This window comes from Pseudophryne corroboree, chromosome 8 (assembly GCF_028390025.1).
Source record: "Pseudophryne corroboree isolate aPseCor3 chromosome 8, aPseCor3.hap2, whole genome shotgun sequence".
NCBI classification, from domain to species: domain Eukaryota; kingdom Metazoa; phylum Chordata; class Amphibia; order Anura; family Myobatrachidae; genus Pseudophryne; species Pseudophryne corroboree.
The window spans coordinates 63,076,915-63,100,717 of NC_086451.1; the positions used below are offsets into that span (position 1 = coordinate 63,076,915).

Consider the following 23,803-nt stretch of genomic DNA (forward strand, 5'->3'; position numbering starts at 1 on the left):
ATGAGATTGTAGGCACCCCTCAAGTCCAGCTTTGTGAAAATGGTTGCACCACTAACTCTATCGAAGAGTTCTGTAATCAGGGGTAAAGGGTATCGGTTCTTAACGGTAATGTCGATCAGACCTCTGTAGTCGATGCACGGACGCAGACCACCGTCTTTCTTCTTAACGAAGAAGAAGCCTGCGCCGGCTGGAGAAGAAGATGGTCGGATGAAACCCTTCGCCAGGTTCTCTTTGATGTACTCTTCCATGGAGTGTGTCTCAGGCAGAGACAACGGATAAGTTCGGCCTCGCGGTGGAACCTTCCCTGGAATGAGGTCGATTGGGCAGTCCCATTCTCTATGAGGAGGAAGGATATCAGCAGAGGCTTTACTAAACACGTCCGTGAAGTCTTGATATGGAGGAGGTGGAACATCAGATAACCTGGGGAAGGAAGAACAAACAGGAAGAACTTTGGCTAAACAAGTCTCAGCACAGGAGGGACCCCATGCCAGTATTTGCGTAGTCGTCCAGTCAATCGATGGGTTGTGGAGACGGAGCCATGGAAGGCCTAAAACCACTGGATGTGTGGCTCTTGGAATCACTAGAAAAGAAATATACTCAGAATGAAGAACTCCCACTCTCAGACGAACTGGAAGAGTCCTTAAGGAAATTACTGCGTCAAAAATCTTGCTGCCATCCACGGCAGTCAAAGAGATGGACGAGGACAGTCTCTCGGTGGGTAGGGACCACCGTTTAACATAAGCTTCGGTTATGAAATTCCCAGCTGCTCCGGAATCAAGGAGGGCAATGACGTTCCTGTAACGTTGAGCAATTTGGAGCGACACTGGGAGGTTACAATCATGAGGAGATGGAGAGGAGATCATTACTCCTAGCCGGCCCTCTCCTTGGCGAGCTAGGATCTGGAGTTTCCCGAACGTTTGGGACAGGCGTTGATAGTGTGCGACGGAGCTGCACAGTAGAGACATAGAGACTCGGAGAGGCGTCTTCGGCGCTCAGCGGGAGATAGACGGGAACGACCAATTTGCATAGGCTCATCCTTGGATGGAGATGGTTGACGAGGAGGAGGAGCAGAAGATTTAGGAACGGATGATCTTCCTCGCTCGGTTGCTCTCTCTCTGAACCGTAGATCAACCTTCGTGCATAGTGAAATTAGCTCATCCAACTTAGAAGGCAAGTCTCTGGTAGCTAACTCATCTTTAATGCGTTCTGACAAGCCATGCCAGAATGCAGCATACAGGGCCTCGTCGTTCCAGGCCAGTTCAGATGCCAGGATTTTGAACTGTATAAGATACTGTCCCACAGTACGTGTTCCCTGGCGTAGACGGAGAATCTCAGATGAAGCAGAGGAAACCCGGCCCGGCTCGTCGAAGATGCGCCTGAATGATGCTACAAAGTCAGTATAGGAGGACAGCAGGGGATCAGACTTCTCCCATAACGGTGATGCCCAATCAAGGGCTGAGCCACTGAGGAGAGAAATAATATAAGCAACTTTGGTACGGTCACTGGGGAAGTTGCCAGGTTGAAGCTCAAAATGGATTTTGCATTGGTTGAGAAATCCCCTGCAGAACCTTGGAGATCCGTCAAATTTTGCTGGCGTTGGAAGATGAAGACGTGGAATGGAAATGGGTAAGGTGGGTGGCGTTACAGCTGGAGTCACTGTGGTGGACGCATCAGATGTGACAGGTCCACGGAGGGTCGTCTGAATCCCATCCAGCCGAGTAGAGAGATCCTGGAGACAGCGGATGATGTGACCTTGTGCAGCCTCCTGATGTTCGAGTCTGGCTGCCAGTTCTTGCATAGGTCTAGCCGCTTGATCCTGGTCTCCGGCTGGATTCATATGGTCAGTGCTTACTGTCACAACTGAGGGTTTAGGCTGACGGGAGGAAGCCTCAGTTGTAGGGGCTGAGATGAAATTAAACCTGGGAGGTTTAATCAGACCCCTGGACATGTAAGTGCAGAATGATTACCCGAAGGTGTGACCATGACAACCAGTTTAAAATTCAAAATAAAAGTTTATTAACAGACTCCGTGTGATAACAAGCAGTATTCAAGGTTTAGCAAAGACAGTGGCAAATAACACAGTTCCTGGAACACATAACCATAGAAGGTTTCTCAGAGCACTGGTAGGTTTAGAACAGATGTAAAAGTCCTTTGATGGAATCACCTTACCAGGCCTGGTTGTAGTAGTAGAAATAGCCGAGGAACATGCCAGTAGTTGTAGCAGGTGAATCTGTAACTTGAGTATGCTGCTGTATCAGCTGGATGGAACCAGCCAGGTGGTAAGACACGGAGTGGATGCTGAGTGGAATCAGCCAGGTGATGAAACACAGGGTGGATGCTGAATGGAATCAGCCAGGTACTAAAGTCACGGAATGGATGCTGGATGGAGCCAGCCAGGTGATGAACACAGAGTGAATGATGTGAGATGCTAGTGAGCGTAGAAACAGAATAGCTGATAGATGATTACCGGTGGTAGTGGATACTGCTGGTAAGATAGGATCCGCTGGATCAGCACCGGTGTTTGGTAGAAGCTGGAATCAGTTGAAAGCTGGCTGCTTGGAAGCAGATAGTAGATAGCTGGAAACTGGAGAGCCACGGAAGGCTGTAGAGTCAGGCTGCACCTGCAGGATGGAAAGCAGGTGCGGGTCTCTTTGTGGATGCTGGAGACAGGAACTGGAACCTGGAAAACAAGCCACAGGAGAGAGAGACTGGAACAAGGTATGACATTCAAAGCACTGACATCTATCTGGCCCATACACAGGATACTTATACCTGCTGCTATGCAGGCATTGGCTGGGCAATTATGCAGATTCCAGAGACGGTGGATTGGAGGAATTGGAGCATGTGATCAAATCCAACATGGCTACGCCCATGCTGGAACCTGGAGGGAAAACTGGTTTGAAATTAAATGTGCAAACATAATGATAATGGCGGCGGAGGACAGGAGACACCAGATGACAGTTATATGCTGAGACACTTGGAGGGCAGCAGAGGCCGCGGCAGGCATGATACACGATTCTGAGAACCTGCAACAATAACACAGTAACGGCCGCGGAGGACGGGAGATGCCATGTTGGATTCAAACATGGCGCCGCTGTGGTAGTGTCTCAGAATGACAGGAGGGATGTGCAGAGTGTTGACACAGATGAGATCCGGACTTGGAACGCTGGGCCAGTCTCAGAAGACACCTAAACGGCAGGTAATGGCGTCCAGATACCCGGATCGTGACAGGGGGTAATTCAGACCTGATCGCTAGGGTGCTATTTTTGCATCCCTGCGATCAGGTAGTCGCCACCTACAGGGGGAGTGTATTAGCTGTGTGCAGGGGTGCGATCGCATTTGTAGCAGAACTGCACAAACATCAGTATGTGCAGTTTCTGCTTAGCCCAGGACTTACTCAGCCGCTGTGATGGTTTGCTGGTGATCGGGGCCGGAGTGGACGTCAGACACCCTCCCTCCAAACGCCTGGTCCCTCCTGCGTTTTCCCGGACACCCCTACAAAACGGTCAGTTGTCCCCCACAAAAGGCCTCTTCCTATCATTCACCTTGCAATCTCCCGTGCGATCGCTTTTTTCGCACCATCCCGTCACTATGCACCGATGCTCGGTGCAGTCGTTCAACGCGCCGGCGCATTGCGGTTCATACGCAGTTCGGATCTGATCGCAGGCTGTGAGAAAACATAAAGCAGCGATCAGGTCAGAATTACCCCCACTGGGTGTGTAGGCCCCGCAACCGAAATCTTGGAACTTTCAAGGCTTAATTTTCTAAGGAGGGGACACAAGGTCCAAAAGACACTGCACAGGTGAACAAAAAATTATTAGAGGATATCAATAGTCTAACCAACCAATTAAAGAGAGATTTACAATCAGGGCCAATAAGGGGTCCTTGTATGAATTAATAGGGGTTGGATGTGCGCCACTAAGCTGAATTATAGTATTTTTTAGGGGGGGATTATTAGTGTAAGCCACTAGTGGGCCTACCACTAAAAAGAGGCTTAGTGTGTAGCGCACTCTTTTGAAATGATTATTCTATATTAAAATTTTAAATTTGTATTTCCATGTTTAAAAATTGGCACCAAAAACAGGCATATTAACAGATCTGATGGCCTGAAAGTGCAGAAAGGAAGTTCTATATAAGATAAGAGTGTAGATTAAATATTATTATAGTAAATTTATATCTAGGCAAAAAAAGGGGGGAAGGGGGTTGTTTTGTTGGGATTAAATAAGATATGTGAAATATTAGTAAAATTAGTAAGTGCTTATTTAGCTACTGTTTAGCTCTTATGAGAGACTATGCTAAGACAATAATCCCTGTAACATCACTCAATTGTATACTCTTAAATAGAGGGAGAGATATATGCACCCACATCCCTGTCAGATTGATCCGTAATTAATTCCCAAGAATAATGCTAGCAGGGAAACAAGGGAGAGGGAAACAAGAGGAGCACTATAAATTTTATAAGGTTTTGTAACATATATGCACCCTTTGCATCAGTCCACTGTTCAGGACTGCAGCAACAGTGTTAATGTGATTTGATACAAGTTTTGCATCCACCATTCCGCAACAGTGTATAGCTGACAGGACAACCAGCACCAGAGAACAGATAATAGTTACACTGTCTCGAGTATTTTGTGTCAGGAGGAAAACCCTATTGATGACTGATGTAAACAGCTTAAGTCTCCTCTTTCTGTCACTCAGGTGCCATTAATTTCATAGCATAAATCAAAAAGTGTGAACCTTCATACAGTGTACTGGTAACAAAAGGATTAATGTAATAAAAAATGTACCCATTAATCTACTCTAGTGATATCATGTAACTCAATATTATTGAGAAGGAAGGGTAAATTCAGTTATCATACAAGTTCACACAGAAACTGTGGGCAAATATCTCCCAGGGATATTAATTCGACTGTGATTCAAATTCATACATAGACCGTAGGCAGATATCGCCCTGGTATCGGGGATCTTGTGCAGGTATTGCTAAAAATAATTCTCAAGTTCGTGATTAGGGCTAATCTATCAGCACATTGAGTTGATAGTTTTCTTGTTCTAAGCGATGATATGCTCCATTTTGTGTAGACACTATCAAATAGAAGGGAGGGGCTAGTGTAAATTGTGCTTTCTAAAGATAAATATGTTTGCTAAAACAGGCTGTAAGCTGATGTCAGTGGCTTTGTGTACACAACAGACCTGTGTATGTTTGTTAAGATGAATGCATTTATAACATATTATAGCATTTTATAACCAAGGTACAGGTGAAGATGAAAAAGAGCCCCAGGTGTGTGGAAACAGATTCCCTTTCTGCTTTTGTCCCATGTGCCCTATTGGGCAGTGAATGGGAACAATGAGAGCAGGGAAGAGCCGTCCACCTGGGACTGAATGGATAGAGTAGTGCGGGCTGCTTCTACTGTCCACGTTTGGTATCCCCCACCCCTGTTACCTAGGAGCATTGCAGGGGGGCCAACAGATACCAAGCAGTGGATGAGAGGGCAGCCCTGAGTACCTGGTCAATACCCCGTGATGCACCCGTCGGAAGGCGTAGGATCAGCCAATGAATCCGGCAGAGAGGGAGATTTTTCGGGTAGAATTCCCGCACCTCTGTCTGTTATCTCTGCCCTTGTGCAATGCAGGATGAATTCTGGTGTCCCAGTGCCGCTGTGGACAGTGTCTCCGTGCCCATATGCTGTTGCTAGAACCAAACGTCTGATCGGGTGTTTCCCGTACCCGGTGTCCGACGTATGCCCGTGTCACGTTCAACGCAGGGTGAGATCCTGATACCGCTGCAGGTAAAGTCTCTCTATTCCTAGAGCCGCTGCGGGAGGTGGGCGCCGGGTCGGGTGATTCCCGTGCCTCCGTGTTAATTACGCGTCCACGTCCCGCTGTTAAAAGGATGACGTACGTTTCACAACATGCTTGTTCACATCCGTAGCGTAAAGGGGGCTGGTGTCTTATTTAAGGACGAAGTTGTCAAAGTAATAATTGTTTGATTACATATTCAATTAAGTAAATGGTTCCTAAGCTGGAGAAGGGTCTATCATTCTCTGTTGGTCAGGTGTTGCAAGGAAAAGGGAGATTTGGGAGTTATCAAGCTAAAAGCCTCTCGGAAGCTGGACAATTTTGTATAGGATGTTTCTACCCTTAGATCCCTATCGGAGTATGCACTTAATAAACTGCTAAATGTTAAGTGATATATATGAGATTCTAAGAGTATAGGTAACCGAGAGAGCAGTAAAATCCACGCATATTTACATATAAGTAACACAAAGTAATGATGTCCATGTTGCAATAATATATGTTCTCTTCAAGGAGAGCAATAATGTTTTTTAATATTTAAAAAAATATATGTAGTTAAAGGTGAAGTATATAAATTATAATAAATGAATTAATAAAGATCTGACATGAAATATTGCGTATATATCTGTTATGTGAGAGAGAAGGGTGCATTTAAGGATATAGATTTGGTGGAAATCCACCCTTATAGTATAATTGGAAAGGGTGGTGATGCGAACTGACAGGTTCATTAATCTTAATCATCCTATAAATCAGCCTATAAGTGCTGTCCATAACTTCTTTGCGCATTAGTTTAAACGGGCGCACTATGTGTGTGGTACCGTTTGTTGGGGTGATTACGAAATTTAATTGTATATAATATACTGTAATGTGTCCAAGTTAAATAGTGTGTCGATAGTGACGGTGTGAGTGTCAGTGAGAATGCAGGTGAGCTGCAGTAAATATTTCTAAATAAAATAAAAATCAGTGGGAAGTGAAAAAAATAAAAAAAAGGAAGAATATGAAAACAAAACATCCCTGATTCGTTACTGTGAATATAAGCTATGTGTAAAGATGAGTGTGAGTGATGAGCCAATAATTATTGAAAGTATAATACTAATGATAATTAAAAATTGTAATAGTGTAGCTAAGAAAAAATCTGTATTTGTGTGAAAAAAAGAGGAGTAATACAGTGAATAGTTTATTAGTAACTGGGAATCCAAAAACGAAAAGTAATGATTATTATTCAATTTACATGGGGAGCAGTGCTTATGTGTATGGGGAATAAGGAAAGTGTCCGGTGATAAAAATAGTTAGTAGCAAACCATAAAAATTATATAGTATGATATAAATTAATGAGCAGGGGTAATTAAGATGACTGTACGTGTTAACATGCAAGTGAAAAAAAAAGTTATTTGAGGTATATCCTTAGATACTAAGTTATGCTGTAGTTTAGTCATGCTGATATTCATCCTTTAGATTGAGATTATCCAATAAAACTTATATGCTCTCATCACTAAACAGGGCAATATGATATAAATCAAATAGATGCAGAATTGCGTTGAGATCATACTTCAAATCAAAATTGTCCAATCAAAACGAATAAACTCTCATCACTGGGAGATACATTATGCCAGATATGGCAGTATAGTGTAAAGAATATTCATTCCTATTAATAGTCTGGACATACATAAACATGTAAAAACCCTGGTATATTCAGGGAGCATTACTAACATGTATTGCATATTTACTGCATAAATTGCAGGTATAGCCTGAAATAGCTGGTAAAGGTCAAATGAGATATTGACGGAAAGGAGATGAAACATAGGTATGAGGGATCCTGTGGATAGGAAGGGTACAAAGATTAGTTAGAATATTAGTTAGCTTAATGGGTTTCTGAGTCATAGTATATAGAGCTATGGGCAGCTAATAGACTGCTAAGGAGAAGATAGAGTGGATCTTAGGTGGGGAGAAAAACTCAAAAATTGATGTTTTCATTTAGACCTCCAGGTGCCATTGTGTTCAATTTAAAAATCCACTTGCTTTCCAATTTTTGCAGTTATCTAAAGGTGTCCCCTCCTCTTATACCCATCCGTAACCTCTCAAGACAGAAGAACTTCAATCCTTGGAGGGATTTTGAGTGTTTCTTTTGGAAATGCCTTGCAACAGTGGTAATTCTCCTAAACCGCATGGAGTCTGCTTCAACGTTCCTAATGTTGCCTAGATGTTCCATTATCCGTATTTTGACCATTCTAGTGGTCATACCCACGTATAGCATTTTACATGGGCATTGGATGCAATAGATAACGTTATTCGTTTGGCAGTTGGAGAACTCCTTCGTTCGTAGCCCCTCTCCATCCCTGTCCTTGATGTCAGGCCTTGTTTCAACATATGCACAGGCAGCACATGATCCACACGGATAGGTGCCCTTGATCTTATCTTCCCGTTTCGGTAATCGGCAGAAGTGACTTCTAACCAATTTGTCTCCAATACTGGGTGATTTCTTCCAACTCATCGATACAGTTGGACCGAGATTGACGGCCAAGTCGGAGTAATTGAGTAATAAGGGCCAGTGTTTGTTAATAACTCCCCTAATTTCTTTCCACTCTTGGCAGAAGTCACCCACAAATCGAATTGCTGGTTTCGCTGAGGAGTCTCTCAGTTGTTTTGATCTTCCGCTTTCTTGGAAGATGATGGACTGCCTATTAGTGTTGAGAAGGCATCTACTGGCTCTCTTGATACACCTCATACTATATCCTCTTTCCCGTAGTCTACCAGTCAATTCCTTGCTTTTGGTCTTAAACACATCGTCGTCTGAGCAATTGCATCTTAATCTCAGGAATTCACCTCTAGGGATATTCCGAACTGTGGCGGGTAAATGCGAGCTGGTACTAAGTAATAAGCTGTTTGTGGCAGTTTTCTTCCTATATAATTCTGTTGCCAACATGTTATCTTTATCCCTGTAAATTCTGAGGTCCAGGAATGGGATAGATTCCCTACTGATCTCATATGTGAGTTTCAGATTTAAGTCATTCCTATTCAACTGTTGAATAAAATCTTTCAATGACTCAGCATCACCCTCCCAGATGACAAAAATTTCATCTATATATCGCATCCAAGTTATTATCTTGCTAGTGAAGGGTTCATTGGTCTCGTTAAATACCACCTCCTTCTCCCACCAGCCCAGATATAAGTTAGCATACGTAGGCGCGCATGCCGCGCCCATGGCTGTTCCACGGGTCTGGGTGTAGAATACGTCAGCAAATGTGAAGATATTTTTATGGAGGACAAAGTGCAAGAGTCGCAGTAGGAAGGAATTAAAGTCACTGGGCCCTTCCATTTGGAGAAAATATTCTACCGCGGCAAGACCCCTTTCGTGGTTAATACTGCTATATAGTGACTCAACATCAGGAGATAGTTATCCTCCAGTTTTACATCATGTAGTTTCAAAATAACATCCCCCGTGTCACGTGTGTAGGAGGGTGGTGCGGTTACATGTTTCCGCAAATGAGTATCAATAAAGATACTAGCCTTCTCCGATACCCCCCCTATCCCGGACACTATCGGTCTTCCTGGAGGATTGTTCACATCCTTGTGGACCTTAGGTAAAAGGTAGAAAGTTGGGGTTCTAGGATGGTCTACTCGTAAGAAGTCATATTCCTGTCGCGTGATAACATTGTCCTTCAGAGCTTTTTCAGTGAGTCGATTAAGAGCTATTCTACAGTTGTCAGTTGGATTGAATAGTGTTTTAGTATAGCACTGGGAGTCACTGAGTTGCTTCATGGCCTCCTGAATGTACTTTTCTTTTGGCCATAGGACAATGTTGCCCCCTTTGTCGGAGGGTTTTATGATCACATCCCCCCAACTTCTGATCTCATTCAGCGCTCTTCGTTCCCCTTTAGTGAGATTGTCCATATACCTTGATCTCTTCCTTCGTATCTCATCCAGATCCTTACTGACCATGTCCATAAAGATCTTTACCTCTGGACAGATCTGGTCTTGTGGGAAGAAGGTTGATCTTTTCTTACAGATAGTTCTAGTCCCCATTTGAATCTCTCTCGGAGTGCTTTCCATAGAGAGTTCTTCTAATATCGAGATCATCTCCTGGTCCTGTTCCGTAAGCTCTCCGGATGCGATCATCCCTTCATAATCATGGGTGCTATATATATCTTGCGGCAATGATGGGAGGGATGTGGTCAATCTTTCTGTTTGTTCCATCATTTTATTAGCATAGAACTTGGTCAGTAACAGTTTACGACAGAAGAGTTTTGTATCTTTCTCCCATTGAAAGCGATTGAAGGTCTTCTGTGGGGCAAAGGATAGACCTTTCCTAAGGACAGAATCTTGGTCTCTCGTTAGTACATGTTCCGAGAGATTAATGATTTTAAGAGAAGATTCTCCCATCAATATTTCCTGTTGTTTATCTTTCTTCTCGGGTATCTGTGTGTGGTTGGTGTTTCCCACCTTTGGGGATCTTGATTTCCCCTTTGTCCCCCTCCGTGTCTTCCTTTTACGGGGCGACCTCTGGTCCCCCGCCCTGCCCCTAAAAAAGGGTCCTGTTCCAAAACGTATTGTCTTCTGGGGTTCGAGCTACTGGCCTCATAGGTGTCCTCCCGTCCTGATGATTCTATTTCAGATAATGTGTACATTTCCTGATTTCTCTGTCTAGGAGTGATATCTCTCTGTTTCTTATTGCTCCATCTGAAGATGTTGTTACTCAGGAAAACTCTTTTATCCCGTAGATATTTGGATCTTTTCCTTTCGATGATGGTGTCCTCATAGCTTTCTAGTTCCTTCTCTTGTTTCTCAAACAGTTTCTGAAATTGAGTGTCTTTTTCCCAGATCTCCAAACTTTTGCTAAGTTTTTCTATCTCCTTGTCACATTCCTCTAAAACAAGGTTATCATGCTTCACCAGTATGTTCATCAATTCCTGAGAGCACTTGAGCAAGCAGTTCTCCCATTCCTTATTCAGATTATCTGAGATCAGATTAAACGCTGGGAACAATCTAGGTCTTAGACCCCTTGGAGAGATTTTGTTTTTCATATAATTCTCCAAACTGGTCAGGTCCCATCTAGTTCGTATCTGTCTCTGTAGTAATTGTTTGAGTTTGAGCAGATCATCCTCCCATTTAGGATCCATTTCCTGTTGTACTGTGTTGTCCGGGAAAATATTGCTCAAGTCCCCCATTTTACGTCTACCATTTAAGGCGTCTCTTAAAGAGAAATTCGCCATTGTTGATGACAATTCTGCTGCTTTAGACACCAGAAACCTGTTCAATTTGCTTACAAGTGTTGTAAATATATGTTAAATTTATCACCGTGCAAGAGTCTTGAAAGCTGAGACAAAGACTAGCTTATTTAATCCCAACAAAACAACCCCCTTCCCCCCTTTTTTTGCCTAGATATAAATTTACTATATATAATATTTAATCTACACTCTTATCTTATATAGAACTTTCAAGGCTTGGAATTTTCACCCACAGGCATTTACAACAAGGCATGACTACAATCATTTTAGAATGTATGGCATTTATTGATATGTAGACAGTATCACTGTGAGTTTTGCATCACATTCAGTCTCCACAATAGAAAGTAAACATGTTAAAAATAAAACCTGTTTCAGACGGCGTTTTGTTGCTATCATTAAGGCTGCAAAGTTATAGTGTAAAGCACTCACAATGCAAACTGAATAGCCAGGAATTCAGGACCTGACGTAATGCTGGTCAACACAACCACAAGAATTACTCTCCGTTCCAAGGGTGTTGTTGCGTACATTATACACTACAGTGATCTGTGTGAAGTGCTGCAGTTCAGAATCATATGTACTCAAATTTTATTAAATACATCAGGCTGGAGATTGGTGGACATTAATGATCAGCATTCTGTCAGGGGGGAAAAAATGCATACTATAAATCCCTGAATCGACGATTCCAATAATTTTTTGGTCGGAATTGAGAATTTCCAACATGTTGGATTTCCACGGTCCCAAGTCCGAGGCATCTGGAGAATTCGGAATTGCCCTGATACTCCCATGACATATCGGCCCTTTAACCACTTAACTGGTTAATATTTTTTTTAGAAAAAAAGGCCCCAACATTGTAATTTTTTTTTTTTATCAAATCCTATATAATAAAAGGTTACATGCTCCTAACCTCTGTTATGTGTGCTGGTGGCCACTAGAGGCCGCACCAGAGACCAAATTACTCCTATGGGTGCTAAAAATGAAAGGGATAATACAGGGAAATGTTACAGCCTGCTACTAATTAATTAAAAATACTGATCTGACTGTTTCACCCTTGCTGCATATGGAGAGAGGGTGCTGAGGAGAGAGAGAGAGTGAGGGTAGGGGTAGGTTTTTGGTGTGGCTGTTGCCATTTATAACGAGCTCTGTTCGACCGACAAACACGCACCCTATATACACTGCACTTCCCACCATATACTGCCCCTATAAACACAGCACTCCCATCCTCTTCCATATTTTGCACCACCACCATATACTTCCCCTATATACACACTGCACCCCCATACCCCTCCATATCGTGCCCCCAATGTACAGAACACCCCCCTCCTCCATATACTGCTCCCGCCATATACCGCATACTCTGCACCCCCTCCTGCATATACTATGATGCAACCCCAGGTTACTTGCCATCCTAGGACTGCAGCGTGACTCCCGACTGTCTGTGGATCCTCGGAAGCTTGGGCCTGGTAGTTGTGTCCTCCTTATACCCCCCTGTCGCCAGGCCTCACTGTGTGCACACACAGGGTCATAGCTACACCATCCTGGCTCAGTAGCTGCATCTCATTGCAGTGTGTTATGCCCACTGACACATGCCTAGCATTCTGAGAGCACTAGCTCACCCCAAACTACTTCACAAAACACAACAACACACTTGCTTTGCCGCACACACACCTGTGGTACATTGTTCGCACAGGTCTGCACACTGCGTTGACCAGGACATATGTTCCAATATCAAAGTAGGGATTTACCACCTAAATCGGGACAGCTGGGAGGGACAGTATAACCTATGTCCTAACGTAATAATACGACATTAATAATATCCTTACCATGTCCTATTTTATTCACAGACTTTTCTCTTGCAACCAGAAAGTCACCTGGAGATGAGAAAACTGTATTAATAATCTCTAACAGCATTATCCATGTTCACATCACTAGTAGTATAGAGCTGTATGTTTCCTACAGATTTAAAGAGTCCACTTGTTTCCTGTTTGACCCATTCCTTTGCTCAACGTACTGTATATATGCCTTACAGAACATATAGAAATGGGAAATGTGTTAAAAAAGAATAAAAAAATGCTTTGTACAAAATGTTGCAAATAAAAACACCATTTCCTTTACAAATAATCCCGATAACGGGAAGCAGTCAGGATCCCGGTTGTCGGTATCCCGGCAGTCAGAATACAGACGGCAGAATACCGACCGCCTTCTGAATGCCGACACCGGCATCCAAAAGAGTACAACATCCCAGTGCCGGAATACAGACAGGATCCTGAACGAGGAGGCACTAGGCCACAAGTCAGGGAAGCCGCGGGAGAGGTGGTTAGGTTTAAACTGGGTGGGGTTAGAGTTAGGCTGCGTCCCAGGGGGGTGGGGTTAGTCTGCGGGGAGGGGGTTAGGCTACAGGGAGGGAGGGGGGGTTGGGGTTAGGCTACAGGGAGGGAGGCGGGGTTGGGGTTAGGCACCCCCCTCGGAGGGTTAGGGTTAAGCTAGGGGCAGTGGCGTAACTACTGCCCCCGCAGCCCTCGCGGTGGCTTGGGGGCGAGGGGCTGCGGGGGCGCCACTGATTTACAGCAGACTGACATGCGGACGAGCGTCCGCATGTCAGTCTGCAGTCTCCTTCCCTCCGCCGCTTTTTGGAGGGACACAGAGAGGGCACAGCGCGCCTCCCTGTGTCCCTCCTGCTGCATCATCTCCGGCGGCCGCGGGTCTAATAGGGGGAAGTGCCGTCCGTGAGCTCTAATTGGCTCACGAACCGGCACTTCCCCCTATTAGACCCGCGGCCGCCGGAGATGATGCAGCAGGAGGGACACAGGAGAGGTGAGCTGTGCCCTCCGTGTCCCTCCAAAAAGCGGGGGGGGGGGGGGGGGGGGGGGATATCTGGCACTGGGGCATATATGGCACTGGGGGGAATATCTGGCACTGGGGGGGAATATCTGGCACTGGGGGAATATATGGCACTGGGGGGGGAATATCTGGCACTGGGGCATATATGGCACTGGGGGGGAATATCTGGCACTGGGGGCATATATGACACTGGGGGGGAATATCTGGCACTGGGGGCATATATGGCACGGGGGGAATATCTGGCACTGGGGGCATATATGGCACTGGGGGGGAATATCTGGCACTGGGGGCATATTTGGCACTGGGGGGGAATATATTGCACTGTAGGCATATGTGGCACTGGGGGGCATATGTGGCACTGGGGGGGGATATCTGGCACTGGGGGCATATATGGCACTGGGGGGGGGAATATCTGGCACTGGGGGCATATATGGCACGGGGGGAATATCTGGCACTGGGGGTATATATGGCACTGGGGGGGAATATCTGGCACTGGGGGCATATTTGGCACTGGGGGGAATATATGGCACTGTGGGCATATGTGGCACTGGGGGGCATATGTGGCACTGGGGGGGAATATCTGGCACTGGGGGCATATATGGCACTTGGGGGGGGGAATATCTGGCACTGGGGGCATATATGGCACGGGGGGGAATATCTGGCACTGGGGGCATATATGGCACTGGGGGCATATATGGCACTGGGGGGGAATATCTGGCACTGGGGGCATATATGGCACTGGGGGCATATATGGCACTGGGGGCATATCTGGCACTGGGGGCATATCTGGCACTGGGGGCATATGTGGCACTGGGGGGGAATATCTGGCACTGGGGGCATATGTGGCACTGGGGGGGTATATGTGTACCTGGCACATGGGGGGGGGGGGCTATATTTGGCACTGGGGCATGTGAGTACCTGGCACCGTGGGGGAATATCTGGCACTGGGGACATATGTGGCACTGGGAGCACAGCCCTAGCAACAAGGACTACCTCCTAGCAACGAGCATGACACCCAGTGCATGAAACACCTGGCAACGAGCATGACACCCAGTGCATGAAACCCCTGGCAACGAGCATGACACCCAGTGCATGAAACCCCTGGCAACGAGCATGACACCCTGAGCATGAAAACCCCTGGCACCGTGCATGGAACCAAGAGCATGAAACCCCTGGCAACGAGCATGACACCCAGTGCATGAAACCCCTGACAACGAGCAGGTAATTGAAAAGTAATTAGAAGCCTTACTGTAGGACTTAATGTGTAATGGGCATTACGGTGTGTGGCATAACGTATCACGGACATTGCGGTGTGTGTCATAATGTGTCACAGGCATTACGGTGTATGGTATACTATATCGCGGGCATTGTGATATGTGGTATAATGTCTCAGGGTCATTGCAGTGTGTGGCATAATGTATCACGGACATTGCGGTGTGTGTCATAATGTGTCACAGACATTGTATGTGCTATAATGTATCAGGGGCATTGCAGTGTGTAGCATAATGTATAACTGGCATTGCGATTCCTGTCATAATGTGTCACAGGCATTACGGTGTGTGGCATAATGTGTCACAGGCATTACGCTGTGTGGCATAATGTGTCGGGGGCATTACAGTGTGTGCATATTGTGTCATGTGCATTATTGTGTGCGGCATAATGTCTAAGGGCCATTGCAGTATGTGGCATAATGTATACTGGGCATTACTATAAGGAGGAAAAATTACAAATAATGTAAGGGGCATGAATCAGGATTATTTTTCTTTCCTGTGGTGGCCAACGTATGGGCGTGCAGGTTGCAAAACTGGGGTATAAGGTAGTCTTTTCCTGCAATGCCACGCCCCTTTATGCGAAACCACGCCCATTCCAACGAAACCACGCCCATTTTTTTTGCCGCGCGCGCATATTTATCCCTTTCTTGCCCCCAATTATGGAGCATGAAAGGGGGGGGGGGGGGGCGCCGAAGAATTTTTGGGCTTGGGGGAGAAAAATTTCTAGTTACGCCACTGGCTAGGGGATTGGGTAGAGGGTGGAACACCCCTTACTCGCCCCTGACGGCTTATTAACAATCAGGATCCCGGCATTGGCATTACGAGCGTCGGGATCCCAAGTGCCGGCTAATCATACTGATCCCCCCGATAAGGTGTGTGGTGGGCTGCTCTGATTGGCTGAATCTGTTAAGCCAGTCAAGAGAAAAGAAAGCAACATGGATAGTACAAACAACAATAACCACAATCACAATGTCGCCTCCATTCCCTGTAATTCAAGAGGGTCTGATTGTTGGGCATCAGGAGAAGGTGTTTATATATAGTTTTGATGCTCTGTATTGTGATTGTGATGAAATGTCCCTTTAAGCAGGGATTGTGGTGTTTAAAGTATAGAACAACAATGCCATTACCTTTGTCACTGAAGACGCCTTTCTCAAAGAAGAAGCGGATCTTGTCTCCACTGCTAAGGAAATAATCAGCACTTCCCTGACAGGGGAACAATGGAGAGACAGGTTACACCCTCAGACACATCAATAATGAGCCCATTCGCCAAACTCTTCTGTCTGAATAGCAGGCTGCATGCCCCTGACCTCAGGAAAATGTTTCACATTTTTTTGTGGGTCAGGAGGGACAAACACAACAGATAGAATATATCATGCAGCGTTTATTCTGTCAGTAAATTTACTGACAGGAAAAAGTATTTTTTGGCCATAAAAAAATAAAATAATCTACTGACAACAATACCAAACTGCAATAACTCCATAAGTAAGCATGATCTTTGGTTTGGCCTTAAGGATGTGTGTTCAGTAGATTACTGCAGTCCCCTTCGTCTACAATGTATTAAGCTTGATCCCCAATAGCTGCACGTCAGGTTGAGATAGATATTATAGCATGCAGGCTACAATACTGCAATCTTTGGATGCCTCTGGTAGTTTTCTCTTGGACGTGTGCCGCCAGACAAGGTAGGCCCAAACCCAGAAGAAAAGTGATAGCTTTTGCCATGATTTTACTATTTATATTTAGTTTTTGCCTGGACAAGCTCATATCGGCAAGAGTCATTTAATGAATAGCCTTGAATATGAATAATTAATGATTGTTAATTTTCTGGTCTGTACTGGGAGGCTTGATAAATGGTACCCATAGGAGAGTTGGTTATATCCAGCAGAATCACCCACCTGGGCTCTCAGTTGCTCCTCTTGTTGTGTGGAGAACTCAGTTCGGCAGTGAAGAGGCACATCCATGTCTTGTAATATCCGGAAGATTTCTTCCTTCATGGCTTTGCACTCTTCATGGCTGAACAATCCCTCCAAAACCAGGAACCCATCTTCGCGGAACTGCAAAAATTAATTATCTTATTTTTTCTGTTATATAATGGATGTTTCAGCCGCCAATTATGCCGTCATCATTGCAAACTCAACCATGATTGATAATGGTCCACCATTGTCATGTCACGAACAGGAAGCACTGTATTAGAGGCAGCTACTAAATACTACTTAGAGTAAAAAATATATAAAAAAAATGAATGTGTACATGTCATTAAATAAAATAAACCGTATTTTATGAAAGACATCTCAAGAGAACATTGCAGGTTTTCTCTATAACATGGAAATAAGTTAAAGTGAACCTGTCACCCACAGACACAGTGGGTGCAGCCATTTTGTAGACAATCAATATTCATCTTATGAATTCCCTAGGAACCAAGCATAGGGGGCAATTCAATTAAAATTGAAGCCCGTAATGCCCTATCGGAACATTGTGGAAATGCTGGTAATGGCAGCACATGGCAGACACGACAGCCTCCATTATGGTGTACAGCGAAAGGAGCGATAAAGCTCTGTCACACACCACGGATAACTGAATTGCCCCGATAATGTCACTTGGCAGGAGTACTTTTGTTAGGTAACTGAATTGCCCTGGTGATGTCACCTGATGGGTGTACTTGGCTTGGGTAACTGAATTGCCCTGATAATGTCACCTGACTGGTCTACTTTGGTTCGGTAACCGAATTGCCCCGATAATGTCACCTGACGGGTGTACAGTACTTTGGTTGGTAACTGAATTGCCCCGATAATGTCACCTGACGGGTGTACAGTACTTTGCTTGGGTAACTGAATTGCCCCGATAATGTCACCTGGCTGGTCTACTTTGGTTGGGTAACGGAATTGCCCCAATAATGTAACCTGACTGGTCTACTTTGGTTGGGTAACGGAATTACCCCGATAATGTCACCTGACTGGTCTACTTTGGTTGGGTAACGGAATTGCCCCGATAATGTCACCTGGCTGGTCTACTTTGGTTGGGTAACTGAATTGACCCAATAATGTCACCTGACAGGTGTACTTTGGTTGAGCCCACTATATGGCTGCCATAGATGTGTTGGCTGAGACAAAAGTATAAAACAAATATATACAAATAAGCACATATTGCATATGTATAAATGGTTCAGCGCACATAGGGCATGATTCACATTTGTAAGTAAAGCAAAAAAGCAAGCAACTGGCCAAAACCATGTCGCACTTCATGTGGGGCAGATGTAACGTGCAGCCAGTTAGATTTGGGTGGGTTACATTTTTTTCTGTGCAGGGTAAATACTGGCTGCTTTTGCATGTAGCCAGCCAAGAGTAGTTACCAGCCTCATATCTCCATAACTGTTGACAATGCAACTATCCACCCTACCCCACAAGCTCGCTGCCTAGGTGTCACCCTTGACTCTAAACTGTCCTTTGTTTCACACATTCAATCTGTCTCTAAATCATGTTACATGCACCTTAAAAACATATCCAAAATACGCCCTTATCTTACACAAGACACTGCAAAGACTCTTATCCATGCACTCATCAACTCCTGCATTGATTATTGCAATAGTCTCCTAACTGGTCTTCCCAAACATAGGCTCTCACCTCTACAATCCATTTTAAATGCAGCTGCGAGGCTAATCTTCCTCGCTAGACGTTCTTCGTCCGCTGATCCGCTCTGTCAGTCCCTCCATTGGTTACCGGTATTCTACCGTGTTAAATATAAAATACGTTTACTTACATACAAGGCTATTAACCAAACTACACCAACATACATCTCCTCACTCATCTCAAAATATCTCCCTACCAGACCTCTCCGCTCTGCACAAGATCTGCGTCTCTCATCCACATGTATTACCTGTTCCCACTCAAAATTATAGGACTTTACCCGGGCTGTGGAATGCCCTCCCACGCACAATAAGACTCTCCTCTAGTCTCCAAACCTTTAAACGTTCCCTGAAAACTCACCTCTTCAGACAAGCCTACCAAATTCCAGACCCACCCACATAACCTTCAATGCTTCCCTATCCAGTTACATCCTCTCTGTACAGTCCACATAACCTCACATGTTGTCATCCAACATTGCTGGGTGATCATATCATACAACTCATTAAGAACCTAACAATCTGGTGGACCATTATGCAATAGGTAGCATCTATCCTTGTGTATCAATGCCATTTCCCTATAGATTGTAAGCTTGCGAACAGGGCCTTCCTACCTCTATGTCTGTCTGTCTTTGCCCAGTTTTATTCTATAACTGTTGTTCTAATTGTAAAGCACAACGGAATATGCTGCACTATGGGGGTAATTCCAAGTTGATTGCAGCAGGAATTTTGTTAGCAGTTGGGCAAAACCATGGCCCTCATTCCGAGTTGTTCGCAGTGCACACGCTAAGCCGCCGCCCTCTGGGAGTGAATCTTAGCTTAGCAGAATTGCGAACGAAGTATTCGCAATATTGCGAAAAGATTTTTCTTTGCAGTTTCTGAGTAGCTCGAGACTTACTCTTCCAGTGTGAACAGTTCAGTGCTTGTCGTTCCTGGTTTGACGTCACAAACACACCCAGTGTTCGTCCAGACACTCCCCCGTTTCTCCAGCCACTCCCGCGTTTTTCCCAGAAACGGCAGCGTTTTTTCACACACTCCCATAAAACGGGCAGTTTCCGCCCAGAAACACCCACTTCCTGTCAATCACACTACGATCAGCAGAACGAAGAAAAAACCTCGTAATGCCGTGAGTAAAATACCAAACTTCTTAGCAAATTTACTTGGCGCAGCCGCAGTGCGAACATTGCGCATGCGCAGTTAGCGGAAAATCGCACCGATGCGAAGGAAAAGAACGAGCGAACAACTCGGAATGAGGGCCCATGTGTACTGCAGGGGGGGCAGATTTAACATGTGCAGAGAGAGTTAGATTTGGGTGTGGTGTGTTCAATCTGCAATCTAATTTGCAGTGTAAAAATAAAGCAGCCAGTATTTACCCTGCACAGAAATAAAATAACCCACCCAAATCTAACTCTCTCTGCACATGTTATATCTGCCTCCCCATTCAGTGCACATGGTTTTGCCCAACTGCTAAAAAAATTCCTGCTGCGATCAACTTGGAATTAGCCCCTATATAAGAAACTGCTAATAATAAAGATTTTACTTACCGGTAAATCTATTTCTCGTAGTCCGTAGTGGATGCTGGGGACTCCGTAAGGACCATGGGGAATAGACGGGCTCCGCAGGAGACATGGGCACTTTAAGAAAGAATTTAGATTCTGGTGTGCTCTGGCTCCTCCCTCTATGTCCCTCCTCCAGACCTCAGTTAGAGAAACTGTGCCCGGAAGAGCTGACAGTACAAGGAAAGGATTTTGATAATCCAGGGCAAGATACATACCAGCCACACCAATCACACCGTATAACTTGTGATAACCTTACCCAGTTAACAGTATGAACAACAACAGAGCATCAGTTCAACCCTGATGCAACTATAACATAACCTTTATTTAAGCAATAACTATATACAAGCATTGCAGAAGAAGTCCGCACTTGGGACGGGCGCCCAGCATCCACTACGGACTACGAGAAATAGATTTACCGGTAAGTAAAATCTTATTTTCTCTAACGTCCTAGTGGATGCTGGGGACTCCGTAAGGACCATGGGGATTATACCAAAGCTCCCAAACGGGCGGGAGAGTGCGGATGACTCTGCAGCACCGATTGAGCAAACACAAGGTCCTCCTCAGCCAGGGTATCAAACTTGTAGAACTTTGCAAAAGTGTTTGAACCTGACCAAGTAGTCGCTCGGCAAAGCTGTAATGCCGAGACCCCTCGGGCAGCTGCCCAAGAAGAGCCCACCTTCCTTGTGGAATGGGCCTTAACCGATTTAGGCAGCGGCAATCCAGCCGCAGAATGAGCCTGCTGAATCGTGTTACAGATCCAGCGAGCAATAGTTTGCTTTGAAGCAGGCGCCCCAAGCTTGTTGGAAGCATACAGGATAAACAAAGATTCTGTTTTCCTGACCCTAGCCGTTCTGGCTACATAAACCTTCAAAGCCCTGACCACATCAAGTAACTCGGAATCCTCCAAGTCAGTAGTAGCCACAGGCACCACAATAGGTTGGTTTATATGAAAGGATGCATCACTTTCGGCAGAAATTGTGGGCGGGTCCGCAATTCTGCTCTATCTGCATGGAAAACCAGATAGGGGCTTTTATGTGACAAAGCCGCCAATTCTGACACACGCCTAGCCGAAGCCAAGGCTAGTAGCATGACCACCTTCCACGTGAGATATTTCAATTCCACCGTTTTGAGTGGTTCAAACCAGTGGGATTTCAGGAAACTCAACACCTCGTTAAGATCCCAAGGTGCCACTGGAGGCACAAAAGGGGGCTGAATATCCCTTTACAAACGTCTGAACTTTAAGTAGAGAAGCCAGATCTTTTTGAAAGAAAATGGATAGGGCCGAAATCTGGACCTTAATGGAACCCAATTTTAGGCCCAAAGTCACTCCCGACTGTAGGAAGTGAAGGAAACGGCCCAGCTGGAATTCCTCCGTAGGGGCATTCCTGGCCTCACACCAAGCAACATATTTTCGCCATATACGGTGATAATGTTGAGCCGTCACGTCCTTCCTAGCCTTTATCAGCGTAGGAATAACCTCATCCGGAATGCCTTTTTCTGCTAGGATCCGGCGTTCAACCGCCATGCCGTCAACGCAGCCGCGGTAAGTCTTGGAACAGACAGGGCCCCTGTTGCAACAAGTCCTGTCTTAGAGGCAGAGGCCACGGGTCCTCTGTGAGCATTTCTTGCAGATCTGGATACCAAGTCCTTCTTGGCCAATCCGGAACAATGAGTATTGTTCTCACTCCTCTTTTTCTTATGATTCTCAGCACCTTGGGTATGAGAGGAAGAGGAGGAAATACATAGACCGACTGGAACACCCACGGTGTCACCAGTGCGTCCACAGCTATCGCCTGAGGGTCTCTTGACCTGGCGCAATACCTCTGTAGCTTTTTGTTGAGGCGGGATGCCATCATGTCCACCTGTGGCAGTTCCCACCGACTTGCAATCTGCGTGAAGACTTCTTGATGAAGTCCCCACTCTGCCGGGTGGAGGTCCTGCCTGCTAAGGAAGTCTGCTTCCCAGTTGTCCACTCCCGGAATGAACACTGCTGACAGTGCGCTTACGTGATTCTCCGCCCAGCGAAGAATTCTGGTGGCTTCCACCATCGCCACCCTGCTCCTTGTGCCGCCTTGGCGGTTTACATGAGCCACTGCGGTGATGTCTGACTGAATCAGAATCGGTTGGTCGCGAAGCAGGGTCTCCGCTTGACGTAGGGCGTTGTATATTGGCCCTTAGTTCCAGGATGTTGATGTGAAGGCAAGTTTTCTGACTTGACCACAGACCTTGGAAATTTCTTCCCTGTGTGACTGCCCCTCACCCTCGGAGGCTTGCATCCGTGGTCACCAGGACCCAGTCCTGAATGCCGAATCTGCGGCCCTCGAGAAGGTGAGCACTCTGCAGCCACCACAGGAGAGACACCCTGGCCCTGGGGGATAGGGTGATTAACCGATGCATCTGAAGATGTGATCCGGACCATTTGTCCAGTAAATCCCATTGAAAGGGCCTCGCATGGAACCTGCCGAAGGGAATGGCCTCGTATGATGCCACCATCTTTCCCAGGACTCGCGTGCAATGATGCACCGACACCTGTTTTGGTTTTAATAGGTTTCTGACCAGTGTCATGAGTTCCTGAGCCTTCTCCATCGGGAGATAAACCCTTTTCTGGTCTGTGTCCAGAATCATGCCCAGGAAAGGCAGACGAGTCGTAGGAATCAACTGCGATTTTGGAATATTTAGAATCCAGCCGTGTTGTCGTAACACTTCCAGAGAGCGTGCTACGCTGATCAGCAACTGCTCTATTGACCTCGCTTTTATGAGGAGATCGTCCAACAATGGGATAATTGTGACCCCTTGCTTCCGCAGGAGTACCATCATTTCCGCCATTACCTTGGTAAATATTCTCGGTGCCGTGGAGAGACCAAACGGCAACGTCTGAAATTGGTAATGACAATCCTGTACCACAAATCTGAGGTACGCCTGATGAGGTGGATAAATGGGGACATGAAGGTATGCATCCTGTATGTCCAGAGACACCATAAAATCCCCCCCTTCCAGGCTTGCGATGACCGCTCTGAGCGTTTCCATCTTGAACTTGAACCTTTTCAGGTATATGTTCAGGGATTTTAAATTCAATATGGGTCTGACCGAACCGTCCGGTTTCGGTACTACAAACATGGTCGAATAATAACCCCTTCCTTGCTGAAGGAGGGGAACCTTGACCACCACCTGTTGAAGATACAATTTGTGAATTGCAGTTAACACTATTTCCCTCTCGAGGGGGGAAGCTGGCAGGGCCGATTTGAGGTATCGTGAGGGGACATCTCTTCGAATTCCAGCTTGTATCCCTGAGACACAATATCTATTGCCCAGGGATCCAACTGGGAGTGAACCCACTTGTGGCTGAAATTTCGGAGACGCACCCCCACCGGGCCTAGCTCCTCCTGTGGAGCCCCAGCGTCATGCGGTGGATTTAGTGTAAGCCGGGGAGTACTTCTGTTCCTGGGAACTAGCTGCGTTGTGCAGCTTCCTTCCTCTGCCCCTGGCAAGAAAGGACGCACC

At 45.8% G+C, this 23,803-nt stretch overlaps 1 protein-coding gene across 2 annotated transcripts in view; it reads right to left on the minus strand.

The window, feature by feature from the left end:
- The window catches only part of PHYHD1 (phytanoyl-CoA dioxygenase domain containing 1), a 98,801-nt gene that overhangs the window by 43,365 nt on the left and 31,633 nt on the right, over positions 1-23,803 (minus strand). For both annotated transcript variants that reach the window (XM_063936500.1, XM_063936501.1), the window contains 3 exons: positions 17,020-17,178; positions 16,255-16,330; positions 12,839-12,886 (listed from right to left, as the gene is read on the minus strand). In XM_063936500.1, the coding sequence (XP_063792570.1) occupies positions 12,839-12,886; positions 16,255-16,330; positions 17,020-17,178 (283 nt within the window). The remainder of the gene's footprint in view (positions 1-12,838; positions 12,887-16,254; positions 16,331-17,019; positions 17,179-23,803) is intronic.